Below are 19,585 nucleotides of genomic sequence, written 5' to 3'. Positions count from 1 at the left end.
TGGCCATCCTACAAACCTTGTGCCTTTCCCCTCAGCCTGAAAAGTGAGATGAGTGCCACATCCCATAGTTGCCTTTGACTGGACTTAACCATCCAGGGGTCCTTTACCTTACCTTTTTTAAAAAAAAACCCTAACCCTCCCTGTTTAACTCAATGTCTGCCTCTAATCTCTCTCTAAACATCCTTGTCCTCCTGCAAAGTTCATTCCCTCCCCCAACGCAAATAAATCAAAACAGGTTAAAAAAATAATCCAATGGAAACTTGAGGCAGAAAAGAGTAAAATAAAGACACCTTTTTGTCAGGCGTGAGCAGCTGTTTCTGAGTGATTGCAGTCATGCTAACCAGACACTGGAGGCAAGATGGAAGATCACATGACAACACCAGCGGACAATCAGAGGCAAGACGAACACATGATCACAGAGAGACAGATGGAGAAAAAACTATTACTACTAATACCACAGATGAGAAAGGAAATAAAAAGGGATCATAAATTGTCACAGTTCCTGAGCAAGGCCAGACTGCTTTCACCCCACACATCTGCTTGCATACCCTTCTTTTAAACCGACTACTAGCCAGCTGTTTTCAATATAAATATTTATAATGAAACTGATCTGAAAGGGCAATAATAAGCCCGTATATATTTGTTAAGTATTTATGCATGCATAATACTGTTGTGCCAATATTTCCCACTACCATAACAAGGCAGTCACCTCCACGATGTCACCCACATTTCCTTTGCTTTACCCTGTGGATAGTAAGGATTTGTGTCTTGCATCATTGAATGAAAGGAATGGTGTTATTACTCTCTTGTTAATTCACATCACACTACTCAAATGTGTGGGAGTTTTGCTGAATAGCCCCTAAACTGTGGAGAGAGAAAAGCAAACAGATTCTGAAAGAGCGGCTGGGGATTCTACTGCAAGGGTCAATGGCTGTTCACTGTAACAGGTTACACAGGAAATCACAAACGGTTAAATGTGTAGTTCTGCTCTTCTATGGGAGCCAGAAACAGCAGCTTTTGTACTGCTACTCTTAACACTTTACCTTTAAATACTGCATGCAGCATGCAAGGAGGTGTGGGGGGAAAGAACAGAAATAAAATCATAAAACCAATTTGAAAGACTCATTCAATCTGACTAAAACCAATAAATAGCTTCACAGGATTAGAGAAAGAGAACAAATATGGGCCTCATAGGCAGCAATATGAAAATGGAGAAAGTGGTGATTAAGAAAAGGGAAGGCAAGACAACTGAAAGCCCAGAGATTCTATGGGGCGTATCATGCGGGAAGCAGATTTGTTTGTAGATATTAAGTACTGGTTTAGATGACCATTTTAAATGTAATGATGAAGCATTTTATGTAGTGCACAATACACCATGAAGCTCTGACATGTATGATTATCTTACAATACCACAGGTTTTAAATGGAGATTGATGAAGGATGAGATAAACCACAGCCTACCACAGCTTCAAATATACAAAAATGACCGTTAACAATACACAGTAATAACACCTGCAGATTTCAATGTTTCATGACCACACTAAAATGCGCATATGAAAACACACTGGTGGGTTGTTGTTGTTATTGTTGTTGTTGTTTGGGGGGGTGTCTCCCAATCCCTCAGAGCCAACTGGGGGAAGCCCTGTTGTGCAAGCAGAGGTCCTTGCACAGGGCTTCTGCTGACAGAACCAATTAGTTGAATCTCACCCAGGATCCCAAAACGTAACAAAGTGACCTGGTTTGGATATAACACTAAATCATAGTTCAGTGTTAGACTCACATATTCCCCCTTTTCCTTCTGTCAGGGCTTCAAGGAGTTCAGAAGCTTTCACTTCCATGTTAGATTAGCTGCGGCTTACTGTGTCATTCAAACCTGGAGAATGTGTGGCTCATTTTAACTATGATCAGCTGAAACAAGGCAAATTCATACTGGTTTTGGAAGCTGGCTTGTTTCAATTAATTGTAGTTACAATTAACCACAGTTTAGGGATTGGACAATCCACTACAACAGAAGCAGAACCTTCAGTTTTCCAGCTGAAAGTCACACCAGAGAAGAGGCCACAAGCCTGAGGCTTGCATACTTGCCTAGGAGTAAATCCCATTTTTAAATACAGCAGTACGTGTAGCATAGCACTGTAAAGAATCTGAACAGGTAGAAAGGCAAATCTAACAGAACTTTGGAACAAATTCAGAAAGGTTACTAAATTAGAACTTTTTTTTAACAAGCTTGAATGTTCACTATGTGGCACACTGGCATCCTGAAAGATGGGACTCAACACTATTTCGGCTTAATATGCAGTTGTTCCTTGTGCCAAGTGTTAAGGCCAGTGCTTTTTTCTGGGGGGACACAGGGGTACGCAAACCCCTAAACATTTTGTGAATCTATGTCTGGCCTCATTGAGGGGCAGGATTTCAATATAAGTAGGAAAATGAGAGTACCCCTAAACATTTTTTAAAGAAAAAAAACACTGGTTAAGGCTATTAGCTATTTACAAATCTGATCCAAAGCCTTTCTTACATATTTTTTAAAAAATCTCTTCTAGAGGCTCCTAGGCATTTTTACATGAGCTCCTCTAAAGTAGAAACAGAAACAGAGGACAGAAAAGTAAGAAAGGCTTTGGATCAAATTGTAAATAGCATGCCACGAGAAGATTATTGTTCAAGAAAAACAGCTGAAAAATGTAAATGGCAGGTCTTGCAGTTTCACAAGCCAAGTCAAATGGAAAAATAAGTGAACCTAAAAGAATATAGAAAGGTAATTTTTTGTTATTAGGGGAGATTTACAACGTGCTGTGAAAACAAGAATACAACTTCTACTTTGTGCCACTTAAAGAGAATGAATTGGGGGGTGGGAATCACAATGTCTCCTCAAGGGAAAGGATACTTATTGGACCTTTGTCCAATAGTATAACTGGACAGAATCTGCATCTAAACACACACCGGCTTTCCCTAGTCAGCCTCTAACCATGACTGACTGTGTTCCAAAGGAGCCCTTGCAAATATTTTTTTATTCATGGCACAGAGCTACAGAAGCCCCATTGGACAGCAGAATTTCCTGCATTGTATCACTAATGTACCCACTATAATTTACCTGAAATAACTCTCTGTAACCACATTTCTCATAATTTAGAAATGTTTCCTCATAAAAGTTGAAATAGTCATATTTACATTAGAGAGTCCACTTTGAGTCTGAACTTTAGTAATAAGTTGTCCCATTATGATGCTGCAAACTGTCACAGGATCCTTAGTTATCTAATATACTAGTAGTGGAATTTCTCCCAGCCACATTCACTAGAATCCTTACATACCTGCTTTAAGTGCTTTTTCAATTCTAAAGATTCTGGTTCCGGCAAAACAGGTAATGACTCAGCATTTGTAGGAACAATCACCTGGAATAAAAATTTATAGATAAAATTGTGTTTACAAAAACTCTTGGAGTGGACAATCTTTTATGACTTCTTAGAAACAAGACAGAATTAGGGGCAGGACCCCTTGAAATGGATCTAATTTCCCCTATTGCTTATGCATTATTGGCTGTGCTCTAAGATGAATTCGGAACTGTCAAGCAGATGATTTGGTTTTCTAATCTGTCAACAAATTAAAATGTGACCTAATTATGTCCCTTTGCTCCTTGATAACAGTTGTTTTAGAAAACATTTCCTTGCCCTTTTAAAGTGTCAGAAACAATCACCATTTAATTATAATTTTAAATTGTTCTTTTAAATATTGTTTTAACATAAAAGGCCTATAAATATATTTAGCCAATAAACATATCTCAATTTGTCTTGCACATCAAGAAACATTTAACAAAGGCTCTATGGGTGTGGTTATCCAAAATGTGTATTTGCTAAATTTTACACATGTTTTTAAGCTGTCTTTTAGGGTCTTGCATTTCCAATGTGGCCTACATAACACAATATAAATATATCAAAAATCAGTAATCAAACAGTTACAAAGGACAGTGACTTAAAAGCCTAACCAGAACCATTTCAGTAGGTTATTACAAAACAACTTCAAGCAAATCTGCAATTTAAAAAAGGAACAGCTGTTAAAACCCTTTAATACATAAACAAACAGGGCAACATCTATTTTGTGTTAATTAAGAGAAGGAGGTTGGTATTAGGAAATAAAATCATAACACCCACACAGTCCCCATCAAGAGGAGTTATATATAAATACTGTTTTATGAATAGGAGTTACCTACCTTATTAGTATCCAGATCAACTAGCCATACATCATCTGGCATTTTAAAGTCTAGTTTGTAAAGGAAGAAGCTGGCTGGGACTCCAATGATATAGGGTGTTGGGGCCAGAAGCAGCTGTAGCAGGCAGAAAATATTAATAAGGAAAAAATCTGAATCCTTACAGCTTTTCTGCTAACAATCCACCCACAATCACTAAAGCAAACTACTGGAGAGATGACGAGACTTATAAACATAAGCGAATGTTGCTACAAGAATTCATTAAATTTGGGCTCAGTAAATTACTGTGAAAACAATAGATGCTGTAGCATTACTGAGACAAAACAGGTGCACATCTGAATAGTAATCTGGACAGGAGACCACTGTGCATGTAAGAGCAATATATTCACATAAATAAGTATTTTTTAAAAGAATTTATCAAACACTGAGGACAGTAGAAGCTGAGAAAACATCTAAATTTGGGAATGCCTCCTTGAACAGGTAGAAAATGAGCTTTTCATCAAAGGACCAGATTATAAATGGAAGAAAACTGGTGCTTGAAAAGGCAGTTTGTGGTAAAAATGGCAATCAAAACGATACTGTGTTTGGAACAGCACAAAAAACTGCAGGGGAAATAAGAGGTTTTGTGGAGAGCTGCAAAAGAAAATATTTTGCAAAATAGGCCTTGCTAAGAAACCTGAAATATGTCCTTTGCAAACATTCTACATTCTTGTAAAAGGTGGTAAAAAATAAGCCTAAAGTTTCATCAGCAAGTAGTGTTGTTGGAAATTGTTTTCCCTGTTTTATAATTATTGGCTCTTACAGGCACATTTCTAGAATCACAGGTTTCCTGCAGGAGTAACATGACCCTTCAATCTTCTAAAGTAACCGTGGACCAAACTGCCTATATGGCATCAACAGCTTTGTAAAGAAATGTATCATATATCCATAGATATAATATGGAACATCTCAAAGTAAAGTTTGCTCTTTTCTACACTGTCTGTCATTTCTATTCCTATCATTAAACTTCACTGTGATTTGTAGGAACATCTCAGTAGTTGCCAGGTACATTGAAAAATATGCATTTTAATTTAGACAGGAGGACAAAACCCAACAAGAATTCAACTGTTCTCCTGTTAAAAGGTTTCAGCAGTGTCACAGCGGTACATCCTTCACTGAAACGATGGCATACCTGCTCTGCAGAAGCCATACAGGTAGGAAGGAGTGGAATCACTGGGAACATGTACTCCATTGGGTATATCATAGCCACAAATGCCATGACAGACATAGAGAGTGCATTATAGTCCCGGGACTGCAACACCACCTGCAACAAAGGACACTCGTGTCAATACAACCACACAATTATCTTCTCATGATAATAAGCTCTTAGGCTTCTTCCCATGGGCCTTCATATGATATGTATTCTAATACTGCAAAAAGTTTTCCCTAATCAACTACTATTTCATGCAGAAATCCCAGAAAGAATCTTTATTGCTTCTGTTAATAGGAAATTGAACATTGTGATAAAAGCATACATTCATCCTTTCACATGGTCTTTGTTAAGTTTCTGTTGAAATGTTGAGGAATAGACAATGCAGCCTTTCCGTCTGAAATGTCTACAAGTATACTGACACACGTCCCTCTCACCTTATGTTCCAGAAGAATGCAGGATAGCACCTGCAAACATGCATCCACACCTAAGAGCTCCAAGGGCAGATGCAGGGGAAAATCCACCAGAGAGAAGCGGGATGGGTCAGGAAGGGCAAACGTCAAGGCTGGCTGCAATTCATGTGGTAAGACTTCCACATCCACGCGCTTCTGGCCAGCAACAGGCACAGGTGAGCGAAGCAGCCGGTAAATCCATGCCTCAATTTCACGCAAATCATGTAGCAATGCACTGGATTTCTCCTCCACTAGAAGTGAACCTGTGAAAATCCGCCATATTGTGTCCCTGTGTAAAAGCAACAAGATTAACCCCAAACACATATACTTGGTAGTTCTACTGAGAAACCTGCCAAAATACTCAGGCTATGTGAATTCTTCCATAAGAAGTCAGACAAGGGGGTATACGCATGTCGTATTATTTTATTTTGTTAACTAAATGCATATACCATTTGACTGTAGTAAAACCTTTAAGCTATTGTATGACGCAGACCTAGGTGAAAAGAAGTATGGCAGAACCTTAATTGCATATTGTTGGAAGCATAAAATTCCCTTGCAATGTATGGATCTATCTTTGCACTTACGGTATGTCACTACTAGAGGCTGTAGCCCTGCTCAGTTTGCTCGCCAATCCCATCTACCCGTGCTTGCCAAAGCTACCCACTCTCTCCCTTACAGAGCTTTGGGCTGCCACACCCTGCAGTGGATGTCTCTCCACAGCTTTCCTGAACTGCCAATCCACCGCTTCTTGTCACACTATAAAGCCACCTGTTGCCCACCAAGTAAACTGCAGAATGATGACATTCTTACATTTTTATTATATTATATAGTAAGATAAGAAAGCAATCCTAATAAATAAATAACTCCAAATAAATCAGATGCTTCTTTGACTCCAAACATGTACCCCAGGAATTGTTATACTGTTGTGCAAGACAGAACAGTCAGGTTGATAGTCCCCAAAGATATTTAAAGGGTAGTATATAGCACATAATTCCTCCACTGTATCACACATATAGTCAATCTATAATGTATGTTTTTAGAAGACTCTAGCAGTTTTAACAGCATAAAATGAAGGGTGTAGAGTTACTGCGAACATAGTTTTTTTAAAAAAGGAAACACAAATTTGCTTCCCTGTGTAGTTTTGTATTATAATGCTACAACTACAACTACATGTAGTTCTCTTTTCATGATGTATTTGTGCACAGAACATGAGACAAAGCAACAATGCTCCCACCAAAGCCTACCAAACCAACTGAAGCTGACCCAACCAAGCAGATATAAGAGCAGGGGAAGTCGTTACTTTCAAAACCACAAAGTAACTATAACATAGGGAACAACTACAAAACTGAGCTGATTAGAGATATTATTGGTTCAACTTAAGGCAAATGCAAACTGGGAACCTGGACCACTAAGAGGTATAGGAAGACCCACTGAGGATTCTTTCCTCTGCCAAAAAATTACATCCTATGCTGGCTAAAATGTGTAAGCACACAATACAATGGGTGTCAAGTTTTGGCACACTACCAGAAGTAAGGAAAGCAGTACCACTAGGCAGGGTGTGTGTGCAAAAGGACAGCATGGTGTGATGCATTTCATGCCTGTAGTGACTATTCCTTTGCACTAACTCTGTGGCCTGTGTACAGCCTGCAAGTAAGCATGTGCCTTATGAAAAAACAGTGACACTTCATCAAACCACAGCAGAAAATGAACTGCATCATCTAGATATGGTATTAAAAGGGATGTTTGCATCCCTTCATGTACCTCTGCACGCCTCGAGGGATCCCAAGCTTCTTGCCCAAGAGTCTCTCACTGCAGCAGTCCACCAATTTCTTCAGGGTATACAGACATTCACGAAAAGTAGAGAAAAAGGGATAGTGACTAATAATGCAAAGTGAGGTCAGGGTGCTGTTACGAGAACGGTGGGTGACTTTTGCAGAACGTTTACTCCGAGGTGATCGAGTAACATCTGACGCAGACTCTGTGCTTGGTGGTTGCAGAGAACCACCGCTCTCTGAACTCTCATTACCCCTCTCTTCTTGGGTAGTGGATGTATCCCCAGACTTGGGTGCTTTCTGCCCATCTTGGGAACGATGTCTGCCACCGCCTTCTCCCTTCTCCTTGGGCACACGCTTTTGGAAAGAACGGTAGAAGTTGACGCATATCCCATAGCGAGTGATACCAGAATCTTTATCAGTGAGTGTAAAGACAAAAGAAGTATCATCTCGCAGGCTCATCCGTTTCTGCCGCACACTTAAACATCCCTCTGGCTGGCAGAAGAACACTACATCAGGAGGAAGTGGAAAATCAGTATGATCTTCTAGAGGGTAGCGGCGCAGAAGTTCAGGTGTCTGTGCCACACTATCACTGCTTGGTTGCCTACAAGCAAAGCAAATACAAAATTACTTGATACTGAAACACCACACTGGTTACACACTTGAACAGTGGAAATATGAGAGGGCCTATTTCTGTAAGTGGGAGCTGTAGGCACCAAGACTTTGGGTTGCAATGTAATTAGGGCAATGAATAGTAAGATCTGCATCAGGAACAAATGAAAGCAAATTTGTGCTTGGCGAGGCTCTGACAGAGTGGCCAAGGTACTCAACCCAATCAAAGTGTGAAGGTAGGGCAGTAGCTGCTTGCACAGCTTGCTAGATGGGAAAGCTGACACCAAGAAGAAAGGATGTTGAGACTTGTGACAAAAGGAGGCCCCTGCCTTTACAAAGAGAGAAGTGGCAACTGTCAGAGGAGCTTGATAATATCTTCTAAAGTGGCAGTTACTATCTGTGTGGTCTGTACACACAGGTGGACATGCTTTCAAACAAGAGCACAACAGTGTTCTGTTTCCCTCTCTTCAATTAGCATTTCTCTTTCTCTCTCCCCACCCCCCACCCCTGGCACTTGTGGCCATCCACTACCAAGTGCTCCATGAATGCACCACTGCCTCAGATGCCTCCAATGGATGTTCACTGTACTACCTCTGCAACAGCTCTACCTCTCTTTCAATTCAGAACCAGTAAAGGCGGTGAAGGTCCTGTTTGAGTGTCTGGAGGCGGTTGGAGGATGGATGGCGGCTAACAGATTGAGATTGAATCCTGACAAGACAGAGGTACTGTTTGTGGGGGACAGGAGGCAGGCGGGTGTGGAGGACTCCCTGGTCCTGAATGGGGTAACTGTGCCCCTGAAGGACCAGGTGCGCAGCCTGGGAGTCATTTTGGACTCACAGCTGTCCATGGAGGCACAGGTCAATTCTGTGTCCAGGGCAGCTGTTTATCAGCTCCATCTGGTATGCAGGCTGAGTCCCTACCTGCCCGCGGACTGTCTCGCCAGGGTGGTGCATGCTCTAGTTATCTCTTGCTTGGACTACTGCAATGCGCTCTACGTGGGGCTACCTTTGAAGGTGACCCGGAAACTACAACTAACCCAGAATGCGTCAGCTAGACTGGTGACTGGGAGCGGCCGCCGAGACCACATAACACCGGTCCTGAAAGACCTACATTGGCTCCCAGTACGTTTCCGAGCACAATTCAAAGTGTTGGTGTTGACCTTTAAAGCCCTAAACGGCCTCGGTCCAGTATACCTGAAGGAGCGTCTCCACCCCCATCGTTCTGCCCGGACACTGAGGTCCAGCGCCGAGGGTCTTCTGGCGGTTCCCTCGCTACGAGAAGCCAAGTTACAGGGAACCAGGCAGAGGGCCTTCTCGGTAGTGGCACCCACCCTGTGGAATGCCCTCCCACCAGAGGTCAAACAGAACAACAATTACCAGACCTTTAGAAGGCATCTCAAGGCAGCCCTGTTTAGGGAAGGTTTTAATGTTTGATTTCTGTATTTTAATGTTTTGTTGGAAGCTGCCCAGAGTGGCTGGGGGAACCCGGCCAGATGGGCGGGGTATAAATAAATTTATTATTATTATTATTATTATTATTATTATTATTATTATTATAAAAGTAATTTTAAAATTATTTTAATTTTTTGCTCATTGCTCATTTAAGTACCCCCCTGTGATGCCAAAGGGCTTTTGTGCTACCCAAGCCATCTAAAATTCATTAGTTAAAATAAAAAGTCCACACCCACTTTTGCTTTTTGGCCACATCCACTTTTGCACCCAGGGCGTTGACATAGAATCATAGAATCGTAGAGTTAGAAGAGACCACAAGGGCCATCCAGTCCAACCCCCTGCCAAGCAAATGGGCCTGAAGAAGTTTATGAATATACAAGTATATGTGACCAGGGTCATTACTGTGTAAATTCCATCTAGGTTGCTACTGTACCTGGCCCCAATAATCACAAGGTAATCAATTAAGCGAGGACAGCTCCTCTTCTTCTGCACCATTGTCTTTCCTCCTTCACTATGTCATCTCAGTAAATTCTTCCCTCATTGGACCAGCTGGTTTCTGATAGCTGCCTCAGAAAACAGAATGCTCATGGAAATTGCGACATCAACCTACAACAAAAGATATTCAATTCAACGTCAGACTCACATTCATCAATAACAATGTTCTCATCAAATGCAGCACTTTCAGTATAAGCAGCATATTTGTCACAGGACAGGCTGTTCAGACAAAATAGCCACACTTCCATCTCTTAGTATGAAATGTACTTGTGAAGGGTAAACAACAGGGAAGTCTTGTTCACATAAGACAGCCTCCATGAAATCACTTCAAAAGATTTGGAGTCACTTGCTAAAACCACAGCAGGACTAGGCTTGCACAGGAAATGGGGTTTTGTGAACTTACACCAATACGTGAGTGATGTACATACAGCTGTCCCAATTTAGACTGTATTGTGACTGGCACCGTGTGCTACTAACATAGTAGCAGTTGCCTTCACGCAACTTAGAATTAACTTGCAGAGTCCACTGTCTCTGGATGGGACTCTGGTTGCTAGTTTAAATGGATCTGGGGGGGAAGCTTATCATCAATTAATGAGGATGGATATATCTGAAACTCTGCTTTTCTCTTACACAAATTAGATCCAATTATTCACTATGTTCAAATTGGGACCTTAAAAACAGGAATTGGTCTAAAGCACAAATTACATGTGACTTTAACTATACTTCTGCCCTTGAGTACAGGGTTTCCCTCAAATTGTCGCTGTGAGGAGACTTAACCTAGGTTGGGATCTTAGCGGGGGGGGGGGGCCTTTAAGACTTTGCCTCCTGCTGTTATCCTGGTCCATATTGGGCCCCATAAGACCATTTTTTGCAATGCAAATTTCAAGTGTGGGCTATCCCAGGATATCTGCCTACATAGCTAGGATAACAACCTTGATGACAATTTTTAAAACTGTATTAACCATAATCAACCAAGACAAAGATTGTAAAATTATTGTTGAATAAGATAAAAAGAGCATATAAAATTGATAAAGCAACACAATTCTTAAAATACATAATTCATAACAATTCACTAAAAAGCCATTTACTAATAGCAGTAGCAGCAATAATCCTTTTATCTGGTCAGGTCTCTCCTTCCCTAAAGGCTGCCAAAAACAGTGTATCTTAACCAGCCGTCTAAAGCTATAAAGAGATGAAGCCAGATGCACCTCAGTACAGAGGGAGTTCGACATGCAAAGAGCTACCAATGAAAAGATCGATCTTTGGGCTCCAACACCACATTCTGCATGGGAAACACTAACAGGGCATCATATGCTGATCTCAAAGCATGGACAGATTGATATGGAAGAAGGTGTTCTTGCAGATATTTGGGTGCCAGGGAGTTTAGAGCTTTTAATATCAAAGTGAGCACCTTGAATTTGGCCCTGAAACAATTTGCGACTGCTGCAGCTGTTTCAAGAAATGAATAATATGCTTGCTCCTTCCAGTATTCTTGCTGTAGCATTTTGCGCTACCTGCAATTTTGGGGCCACTTTCAAGGGCAGCCCCACATAGAGCGAATTATAGTCTAGGTTACCAATGCATGAGTAACCATGGCCAGGCTATCTCTATTCAGCAACTGGAGGAAAAAAAATTTTTTACAAGTGTGATAAGATAGATTTTGACAAAATTTGACATCTTTTTGTTGCTACTGTATATGCATTATAAGTGCTTATGGAGCCTCCATTTTAATTCCACTTCTGGCTAATAGTGAAAAAGAAATGCCTCAGCTGAAAAACAAAACAGGCTCAGATGTGGAAGCAATCATATCTTGGGCACCTGAAATATAACTTTTCTACAAAAATAGAAAAGTAAATCCCTATTGTGATACCATCTACAAAGCAACACGTTAGCAAGTCTTGGGGGCAGAATGTGTGTGATTTTCAAATAATCACAGTCCACACAGCAATCATAATCATAGCTTAATCATACTTTATTAGTTGGAAGGAGGGAAGATTGTGTCTCAAGACCAAATGGAATCAGAAGAACCTTGGATCAGCTAGGTACTTTAGATACTCTTGCAAAGCCCAAATGAGATGAAACATGGTTAAATTCTATTTTCATAAAACCTAGCTAAAACCCCTTACCCTATAAAGCCTAGATAACACATATAGTAGTACACAAATACGGGCTGATTAATCTGATTATACATTTATATAAGCAAATCCTTTTTGGCTCAAGAAGGCTCTCATTTACTGCCAGTCCACTGCAGCAAGTTCCTGAACCCCAGTTCTATCCTCAGATATACTGCAGCATTGAGCAGTGCAGGTGTTAGAAACACATTTTTAGAAGAAAAAGAATCATTTTTATTATGAAGTAACAAACACATAAAAGTGACCATTAAAAAACACATAATAGAGAAAAGTACAAGTCATTCCCCAAAACAGCATTTGGCATTCAACATTTATTGCTGGAGAGTGTTACTTCACCCAGGGAGAATATTTATCTTTTCACTTTCATCTCACTACATTCTCATTTCAGTAGCTTCCACTGATACATAAAAAAGCAACTGCTTACTCTTTCATAAACAATTGAAAACAATATGTTAATCCATATGTCACATGTCATAATTCCATAGTGTCCATAATTTCAGACAAATAAATTAGGAATACTCTTGCATGTTTATATCAACTTTTTTACACTAAGAAACATGATCTGATGAACAAACTAGATGTGAAATTAACGAAGTCATTGCAGTTAACATATATAGCCATTTATGTTTACTGAAATCATGCAATTAATCTAATGTCTAGTTTTTCTTGAATATCCCTGACTTCTTAAGCAGGAATATTAGTTTTTCCTTGCAAAACAAACAAACAAAAATGTTTAATGGAACATTAATTTCACAATGAATCTAGCTGTACTTACTATACAGTGGCTCCAACTTGCACATTCAGAAACTTTCCTGATATGCAGGTAAGTGAGGGATGAAGAGAAAGCATTTTGTCTTAGACAAGCAAAAAAGAATATACTTGGCTCTGCTCAAAAGACTTAAAAACAAAAGGGATGCTGTTTCATATGGCTCCTGTATGGTGCTCCTGACAGTAATCTATCACATTTTGCACCAGTTGCAACTTCTACTTCATCTTCAGAGGCAGCCCCACATACATTATTTTCCAGTTATCTAACAGAGAGGTAACCAGAGCACATACTACTATGGCCAAATTATCCCTGTCCAAGAAGGGCTATTGCTGGCACTAAAAATACTTTGTCCACTTATCAAGCTTTTTATGTGAGTTAAGCCACAGATTCAGCTTGTTGAGATATGCTGCATATTATTCTGCAAGGACAAGAGTACTGGTATAACATTTAAACATATTAAATACCAAATTAATACATATCACAATAGGTTGGCTAGAATATAATCTCTAGGCACAATATCTAATAGGAAGCCTGAGCATCTTTTAAGCAACCCAAGTGTCTGGCAAAAGCCTTAAGACTGCAAACAGTTAAAAACAACAAGCATTAAGACCTGCATTTTAAGTGCTGAATTCTTTTGGAAGTAAGGGGGAAAGTTTTATTCTAGTTATGTAAATGATAACTAGTTCTCTTCCCACTCAGAATGGGGAAAGGGAACAGAGCTCATCAAAAATAAACAAAGCCTTCGGAAATTTCATGAGAGTGCAAGATAGTTAAGAAGGTCAGATATGAAAGGGCACAGATGCTACAACTTCATTTCTAGTGATGCTAAAAATATATTGCCTTTGCAAAAGCAGTGAAATGATGACAGAAACACTCTCCCTCCAGCATGTACCATATTCAGTTCTATAATCCATATCATTGCCTCTTCTACAAGAGATGCTCAGCAGCAGTCCTTTTTTTCAGGGGGTACCGGTACTGAAGGGTACACAGTACTAGCACCTCTTTTTGTTGTTGTTAAAAAGTGTGGCACTTACTGTAATAACTTTAAGGTGAGTACTGGCACCTATTTGTTATAGAAAAAAAGCACTGTTCAGCAGTGTGCAGGGCAAAATAGGCAGTTGTGTTTCTCAACAACACTCTCATGTAGACAGAATCAATAAGCAATAATTGAATGATTATTTTCTATACTGCTTATTAAAAAATATCTCTAAGCAGTGTACAAAAAACTGAAGCAACAGCAGACAACTTTTTAAAAAATTACAAAAACACGAAGTTACATACAAAAATGTTACATTAATACAAAATTATTAATATATACAAATCATATCAATTCATTTTCCTTCTGACACAACCTCCCTCTCAGCCTCTGGGTTCTTACCCAGTGTCCAAACAAACTCCCACCTCATACACAAAATCTCACAATGAAAAGAGTTCCTGGAAACAGCAGGTATCACCCTTGTCTCTCACTTTTTATGGTCAGGCCCAAGGTGGATGGTACATCCTCAGGATGCCCACAGCAGTGTCCCATTCAGCTGGGAAACAAATACCTAAATCAATTATAACTGTCACACTGAGGAAAGCTACCATTCTTGCTTCACTGCTGTACATAGTATGGTTATCATTTGTGTAGTAATTGTTTGGTCTAATATTACCACACATAGTACAAGGTTTCAGCTTTCTTATATAGTTTTTTTCCCCTTTCAGAGTAGAGTATGATTACTGTGTTTTCATCAGCAAGTGCCCTGGCCATACAACCTTCAATTCCATGCATACAGAGACTGGATAACAGGAGCCTCAGGTAATCTGATTCAGATCAGTCTCCATAGCAACTCAGTCTCTTGTCCCTAGATCACAGCCCATTGGAACTATTTATAGAGCAATTGCAATCTCCCCGCCCCGCCCCCCACACCATGCACACACAAATCTCTCAGCACCACCCACATTACAAACAAGATTCACTTGGGCACAATAGCTGCCTTTAGCTAGCAATTAAACATCACTTTCACAGTATCAGGAAGTGCATATAACAGTGTGACATTTTCACCATGCGCTTCAACTTGCAAGTCACAAGAGCTCCCCCCCCCCCCCCGGGTGGAGGATAGAAATCAGATTATCTCTTATTGTGAACTGGGCTACTTTTACTGAGCTCAACTTGGGGAGGAGGGGCAAATTTCCATGCATCACAGAACTAGTAGAATAGAATGAAGGGGGGGGGAAATTGGTCAAGACAATCTGGCTCATGACTGAAGTAAGCCTGAATGCCTGTCCTGAGTAAATACATATTTTTCCTCAAAGAACCTAGAAGCAGGAGGAAGAATATGAGAGGCAGGGGAAGATTGGAGGTCTGGAGACTGTAGGCCAGTGAGCAAAGGGGACAGAAAATTGCCACATCTATAGTCTAGAGCAGGCATAGGCAAACTCGGCCCTCCAGAGGTTTTGGGACTACAACTCCCATCATCCCTGACCACTGCTCCTGTTAGCTAGGGGTGATGGGAGTTGTAGTCCCAAAACATCTGGAGGACCGAGTTTGCCTATCCCTGGTCTAGACCAAAGGTAGCCAAGATAATGCCCTTGGCTCCTTTAGCCCAAGTCATTGGGCTACAATTCTCATTAACCCAGTCAGCATGGTCAATGGTCAGGGATGATGGAAGTTTTAATTCAACATCTGGAAGACATTAGTTATCCTTGTTCTAGAGTCCTAGTAGAGCAGCTATTCTTTTAACAATTGCATAAAGATGAAGCTGTGTCCATTTTGGCTTCTACTGTCACTGCAGAATTGTGACCTGATAGGCTTTAAAGGACCAACAAGGGCTAAGAAGCAGAGGATGGATGGATGCTGATTGAACTAACCAGCGACCTTCTTGGCCGCAGGCTTCTAATCTATATATATATAAATGTAAACTGGGCATGTGGGTTAGTATCCACCTCACACCCAAACCACTTAACTGATTGCGTTCAAATTTGGACACAACGTCACATGCAAATAACTGAGTGTCCACATAACATTTGCTTACACAGATGTCACCCCAGCACAAGATAAAACCCCATTTTTTGAAGGTCAAAACCCACACAGCAGACCCTGCTGGGCAAGCTGGGGAAAGAACCAAGTCAGGACATGGTGGGACCAGTCATAGGGACGAGCCAGGGGTGGGGGGAAGAGGGGGTGTGATACGTCATGGGTCGGGACAGGGTGGGGGAAATCACAGGGATAAGCCGGGGAGGGGGCGGGATACGTCATGGATTGGCATTGGCACAGGGTGGAGGCAGTCACAGGAATTAGCCACAGCAACGCGTGGCAGGGCCAGCTAGTACAGTACAGTGGTACCTCGGTTTATGAACACAATTGGTTCCGGAAGTCTGTTCATAAACTGAAGCGAACTTTCCCATTGAAAGTAATGGAAAGTGGATTAATCCGTTCCAGATGGGTCCGCGGAGTACCCAACCTGAAGCGTACTTAACCCGAAGCATGGGTGCAATTGGTTCCAGAAGTCTGTTCATAAACTGAAGCGTTCATAAACTGAAGCGAACTTTCCCACTGAAAGTAATGGAAAGTGAATTAATCCATTCCAGATGGGTCCGCGGCATTTGTAAACCGAAAATTCGTAAACCGAGGTGTTCATAAACTGAGGTTCCACTGTATAAGAATACACAGAGCAAAACAATCTTGCCAAATACTGAAAGACAGTCAGTGAAGAATCTGACCTTCAAATTCTTTGAGCTGACTGCACTAAAAACAACAACCATGCAGCCAAAGGAGAACAACTGAAATTATCCATAATCAAAAATGGCTTTTCTTTATTCATCAGTGCCAAGAAGCACAATTCACATCTTCTTAAACTAACAGCTATATAATCCAAAATTAAATCATGGGGCAATCTCATGTTCAAATATTATGTTAACTTGACACTTACTACTTGGATTAGAATTTTATTCATTCCTCATTTTAAAGTGAACTGAATTTGTATATATATATACAAATTTAGCAAAACAAGTTATCAATCAATATAATCAATTACATTTTTCACCTTTTTTATTCCCTCCCCTTCCTCCCTCCCTCTCCCACCCCCTCGAGACTTCCCTCAGCTCTCCTCTCTGATTTGTTAATACATATTTTTTCTGCATGTTATAAATTTGTACATATCATTACTTTATCTGTCATGTGTTCTACCAATAAATTTGTGAATGTTTATTCAAAACCTGCCAAGGAGTCCAAGTCCTTTTGTTGTGATTCACTTCCCACCTCCTGGACATACACAGATCAGAACACAATTATCCTTTGGATTTCACACTTCTCCAAAATTTATGATCCAGTTCTTAACTCAAAGACATGCACTAAGTGTTTTGGAAAATGGTCTTTGGGACCATATCAAACATCACATCACAACTAGTCACTTTGCACTCCACTCTGGACCTTTTATTGATCCCTCTGAAACAAAGGAGGCAGGTAGTACATAAAGACTTAGTAATACCGCTACTCGTGATGGCCATACTGTATTGTCAAAAATGTTAAGATATATTGTCAAAAAAGTCAACTGAATCCCATTATGTGGTTGACATTCAAGACAGACACAAGTATTACTCTATGTGGTTGTAACTAGTTGTAACTGGTTGTAACTAGCTGGTGTTAAAACTAGCTGATATTTAAGCATCCAAGAAATGCTCTTTTTCACCATTTTATGTTACCTGATATACAAGATGAAACTCACAAGCCAATATTATTCTCCAGGATTGACTGTAGAAGCATAAAGTATATTTAAATTTCCTTCCCTCAATGTGCTCTGATAGTTACAATAAAGGTATCAACTTTTCTGGTTTTTCACAGCTATGAATGACCAGATTAAAAAGTCATTCTGCCTCCTGTGCAGTCACATAATAAACTTTGTGTGTAAACAGCAGACAGCTTAGCTGTCAGACGAGATCTAAATTCATGTAGGTAGCCGTGTTGGTCTGACGCAGTTGAAATAAATAAAAAAATTGTCCAGTAGCACCTTAGAGACCAACTAAGTTTATTCTGGGTATAAGCTTTCGTGTGCGTGCACACTTCTTCAGCCAAGATCTAAGTTTTATCTGATAACAGTGCAGGAAGAGGAGGAGGAGGAGGAGGAGGAGGAGGAGGAGGAGGAGGAGGGGGAGTTTGGATTTGATATCCCACTTTATCACTACCCGAAGGAGTCTCAAAGCGGCTAACATTCTCCTTCCCCTTCCTTCCCCACAACAAACACTCTGTGAGGTGAGTGGGGCTGAGAGACTTCAGAGAAGTGTGACTAGCCCAAGGTCACCCAGCAGCTGCATGTAGAGGAGCGAGGACACGAACCTGGTTCACTAGATTACAAGTCTACCACTATTAACCACTACAACACACTGATTAGAACTGATCCAGAATTGATAGCTTAAGCCAGGCATAGGCAACCTTGGCTCTCCAGATGTTTTGGAACTACAACGCCCATGATCCCTAGCTAACAGGGCCAGTGGTCAGGGATCATGGGAGTTGCATCTGGAAAGCCAAAGTTGCCTATGCCTGGCTTAAGCACTTGCCAACAGAATTATTCCTTGTTAAAGCATTACAAATTTTGCCACACAACCAATAAATAAAAAGCAGTCAACAGCATAGTAGAATGGCAATTTAGTGGCTGTTTGACTCTTGTTTATTCTTTCTTCCAGGGTGGAAATCCTCATGGATAAAGCTGCAAGAATCATTTATGCTGTATGGGAAGCTAGTGGATAAGTTTTCCTAAATTAATTCCAGACTTAATAAAATAACCTTGTAAGAAATAGAATTAACAGGACTTCCAACAAATGTCAAACTATATAAAATTACTCAACTGGGCAGGATTATATAAAATATTCATTTGCTTCTTTTACCCACTTTTGTCTCTTTTTCTCCAGTAGTATTTCCTTTAAATATTATCTGAAAGAATACTCCACAAATACTTGTTCTCTAACAGTTAAAGCTCAAATGATGAATAAGCAAAAAGAATGTTAGGATGCATATACAGAACCACATAAACCAGATTAGCTACCCTCAATTAATTTAACATGATGCTCATAGCATCATTACATTAATTCACATTCACAATTAGACAGAAGATGAATGGTGGAATTGTGGCTCTGCAAGAGGTTCTTTTAATATAATCGGGGTGAGCTCCTGTGGCTTGGTCCCTGCTCTTGCCAACCTAGCGGTTCGAAAGCACGTCCAAGCGCAAGTAGATAAATAGGTACCGCTCTGGTGGGAAGGTAAACGGCGTTTCCGTGCACTGCTCTGGTTCGCCAGAAGTGGCTTAATCATGCTGGCCACATGACCTGGAAGCTGTACGCCAGCTTCCTCGGCCAGTAAAGCGAGATGAGCGGCGCAACCCCAGAGTCGTCCATGACTGGACCTAATGGTCAGGGGTCCCTTTACCTTTATGGAACCCTGAGGAGCTGCAGGGTGCTCCAGCCTCACATTCCTAAAGGGAGGTGCAGACTCCCAACATACGCAGGCAGGGTTCATCTAGACAGGCCAACTTATTAGCT

At 40.6% G+C, this 19,585-nt stretch overlaps 2 protein-coding genes across 51 annotated transcripts in view; one reads left to right on the top strand and one right to left on the bottom strand.

The window, feature by feature from the left end:
* MADD (MAP kinase activating death domain) overlaps positions 1–19,585 on the bottom strand; it is a 79,216-nt gene that overhangs the window by 51,460 nt on the left and 8,171 nt on the right. For 31 of the 50 annotated variants that reach the window (XM_088654210.1, XM_088654243.1, XM_088654377.1 and 28 more), the window contains exons 2-8: positions 10,110–10,282; positions 7,603–8,217; positions 5,827–6,130; positions 5,372–5,503; positions 4,204–4,317; positions 3,308–3,388; positions 291–347 (exon numbers count right to left, since the gene is read on the bottom strand). In XM_088654210.1, coding sequence (XP_088510336.1) covers positions 291–347; positions 3,308–3,388; positions 4,204–4,317; positions 5,372–5,503; positions 5,827–6,130; positions 7,603–8,217; positions 10,110–10,171 — 1,365 coding nt within the window. In that variant the 5' untranslated portion in view covers positions 10,172–10,282. The remainder of the gene's footprint in view (positions 1–290; positions 348–3,307; positions 3,389–4,203; positions 4,318–5,371; positions 5,504–5,826; positions 6,131–7,602; positions 8,218–10,109; positions 10,283–19,585) is intronic. The other 19 variants (XM_088654289.1, XM_088654235.1, XM_088654323.1 and 16 more) reach the window with 1 other exon arrangement.
* LOC148687648 (uncharacterized) lies at positions 8,801–9,878 on the top strand. The gene is made up of 2 exons (XM_088674973.1): positions 8,801–9,541; positions 9,831–9,878. Exons 1-2 carry the CDS (start codon positions 8,801–8,803, stop codon positions 9,876–9,878), a joined length of 789 nt encoding a protein of 262 aa, XP_088531099.1.

Source organism: Zootoca vivipara, chromosome 1 (genome assembly GCF_965207765.1).
Source record: "Zootoca vivipara chromosome 1, rZooViv2.hap1.1, whole genome shotgun sequence".
Taxonomy (NCBI): domain Eukaryota; kingdom Metazoa; phylum Chordata; class Lepidosauria; order Squamata; family Lacertidae; genus Zootoca; species Zootoca vivipara.
Note: the sequence above shows the minus strand (reverse complement) of the source record. Positions and strands in the feature narration are given on the sequence as shown.

Excerpts from the sequence above, each read along its gene's own strand:
- LOC148687648 (XM_088674973.1), top strand. The coding sequence starts at position 8,801 with ATGTTCACTGTACTACCTCTGCAACAGCTCTACCTCTCTTTCAATTCA. Across the intron at positions 9,542-9,830 it reads CCAGGCAGAGGGCCTTCTCG|TACCCCCCTGTGATGCCAAA; the intron begins GTAGTGGCACCC and ends TGCTCATTTAAG.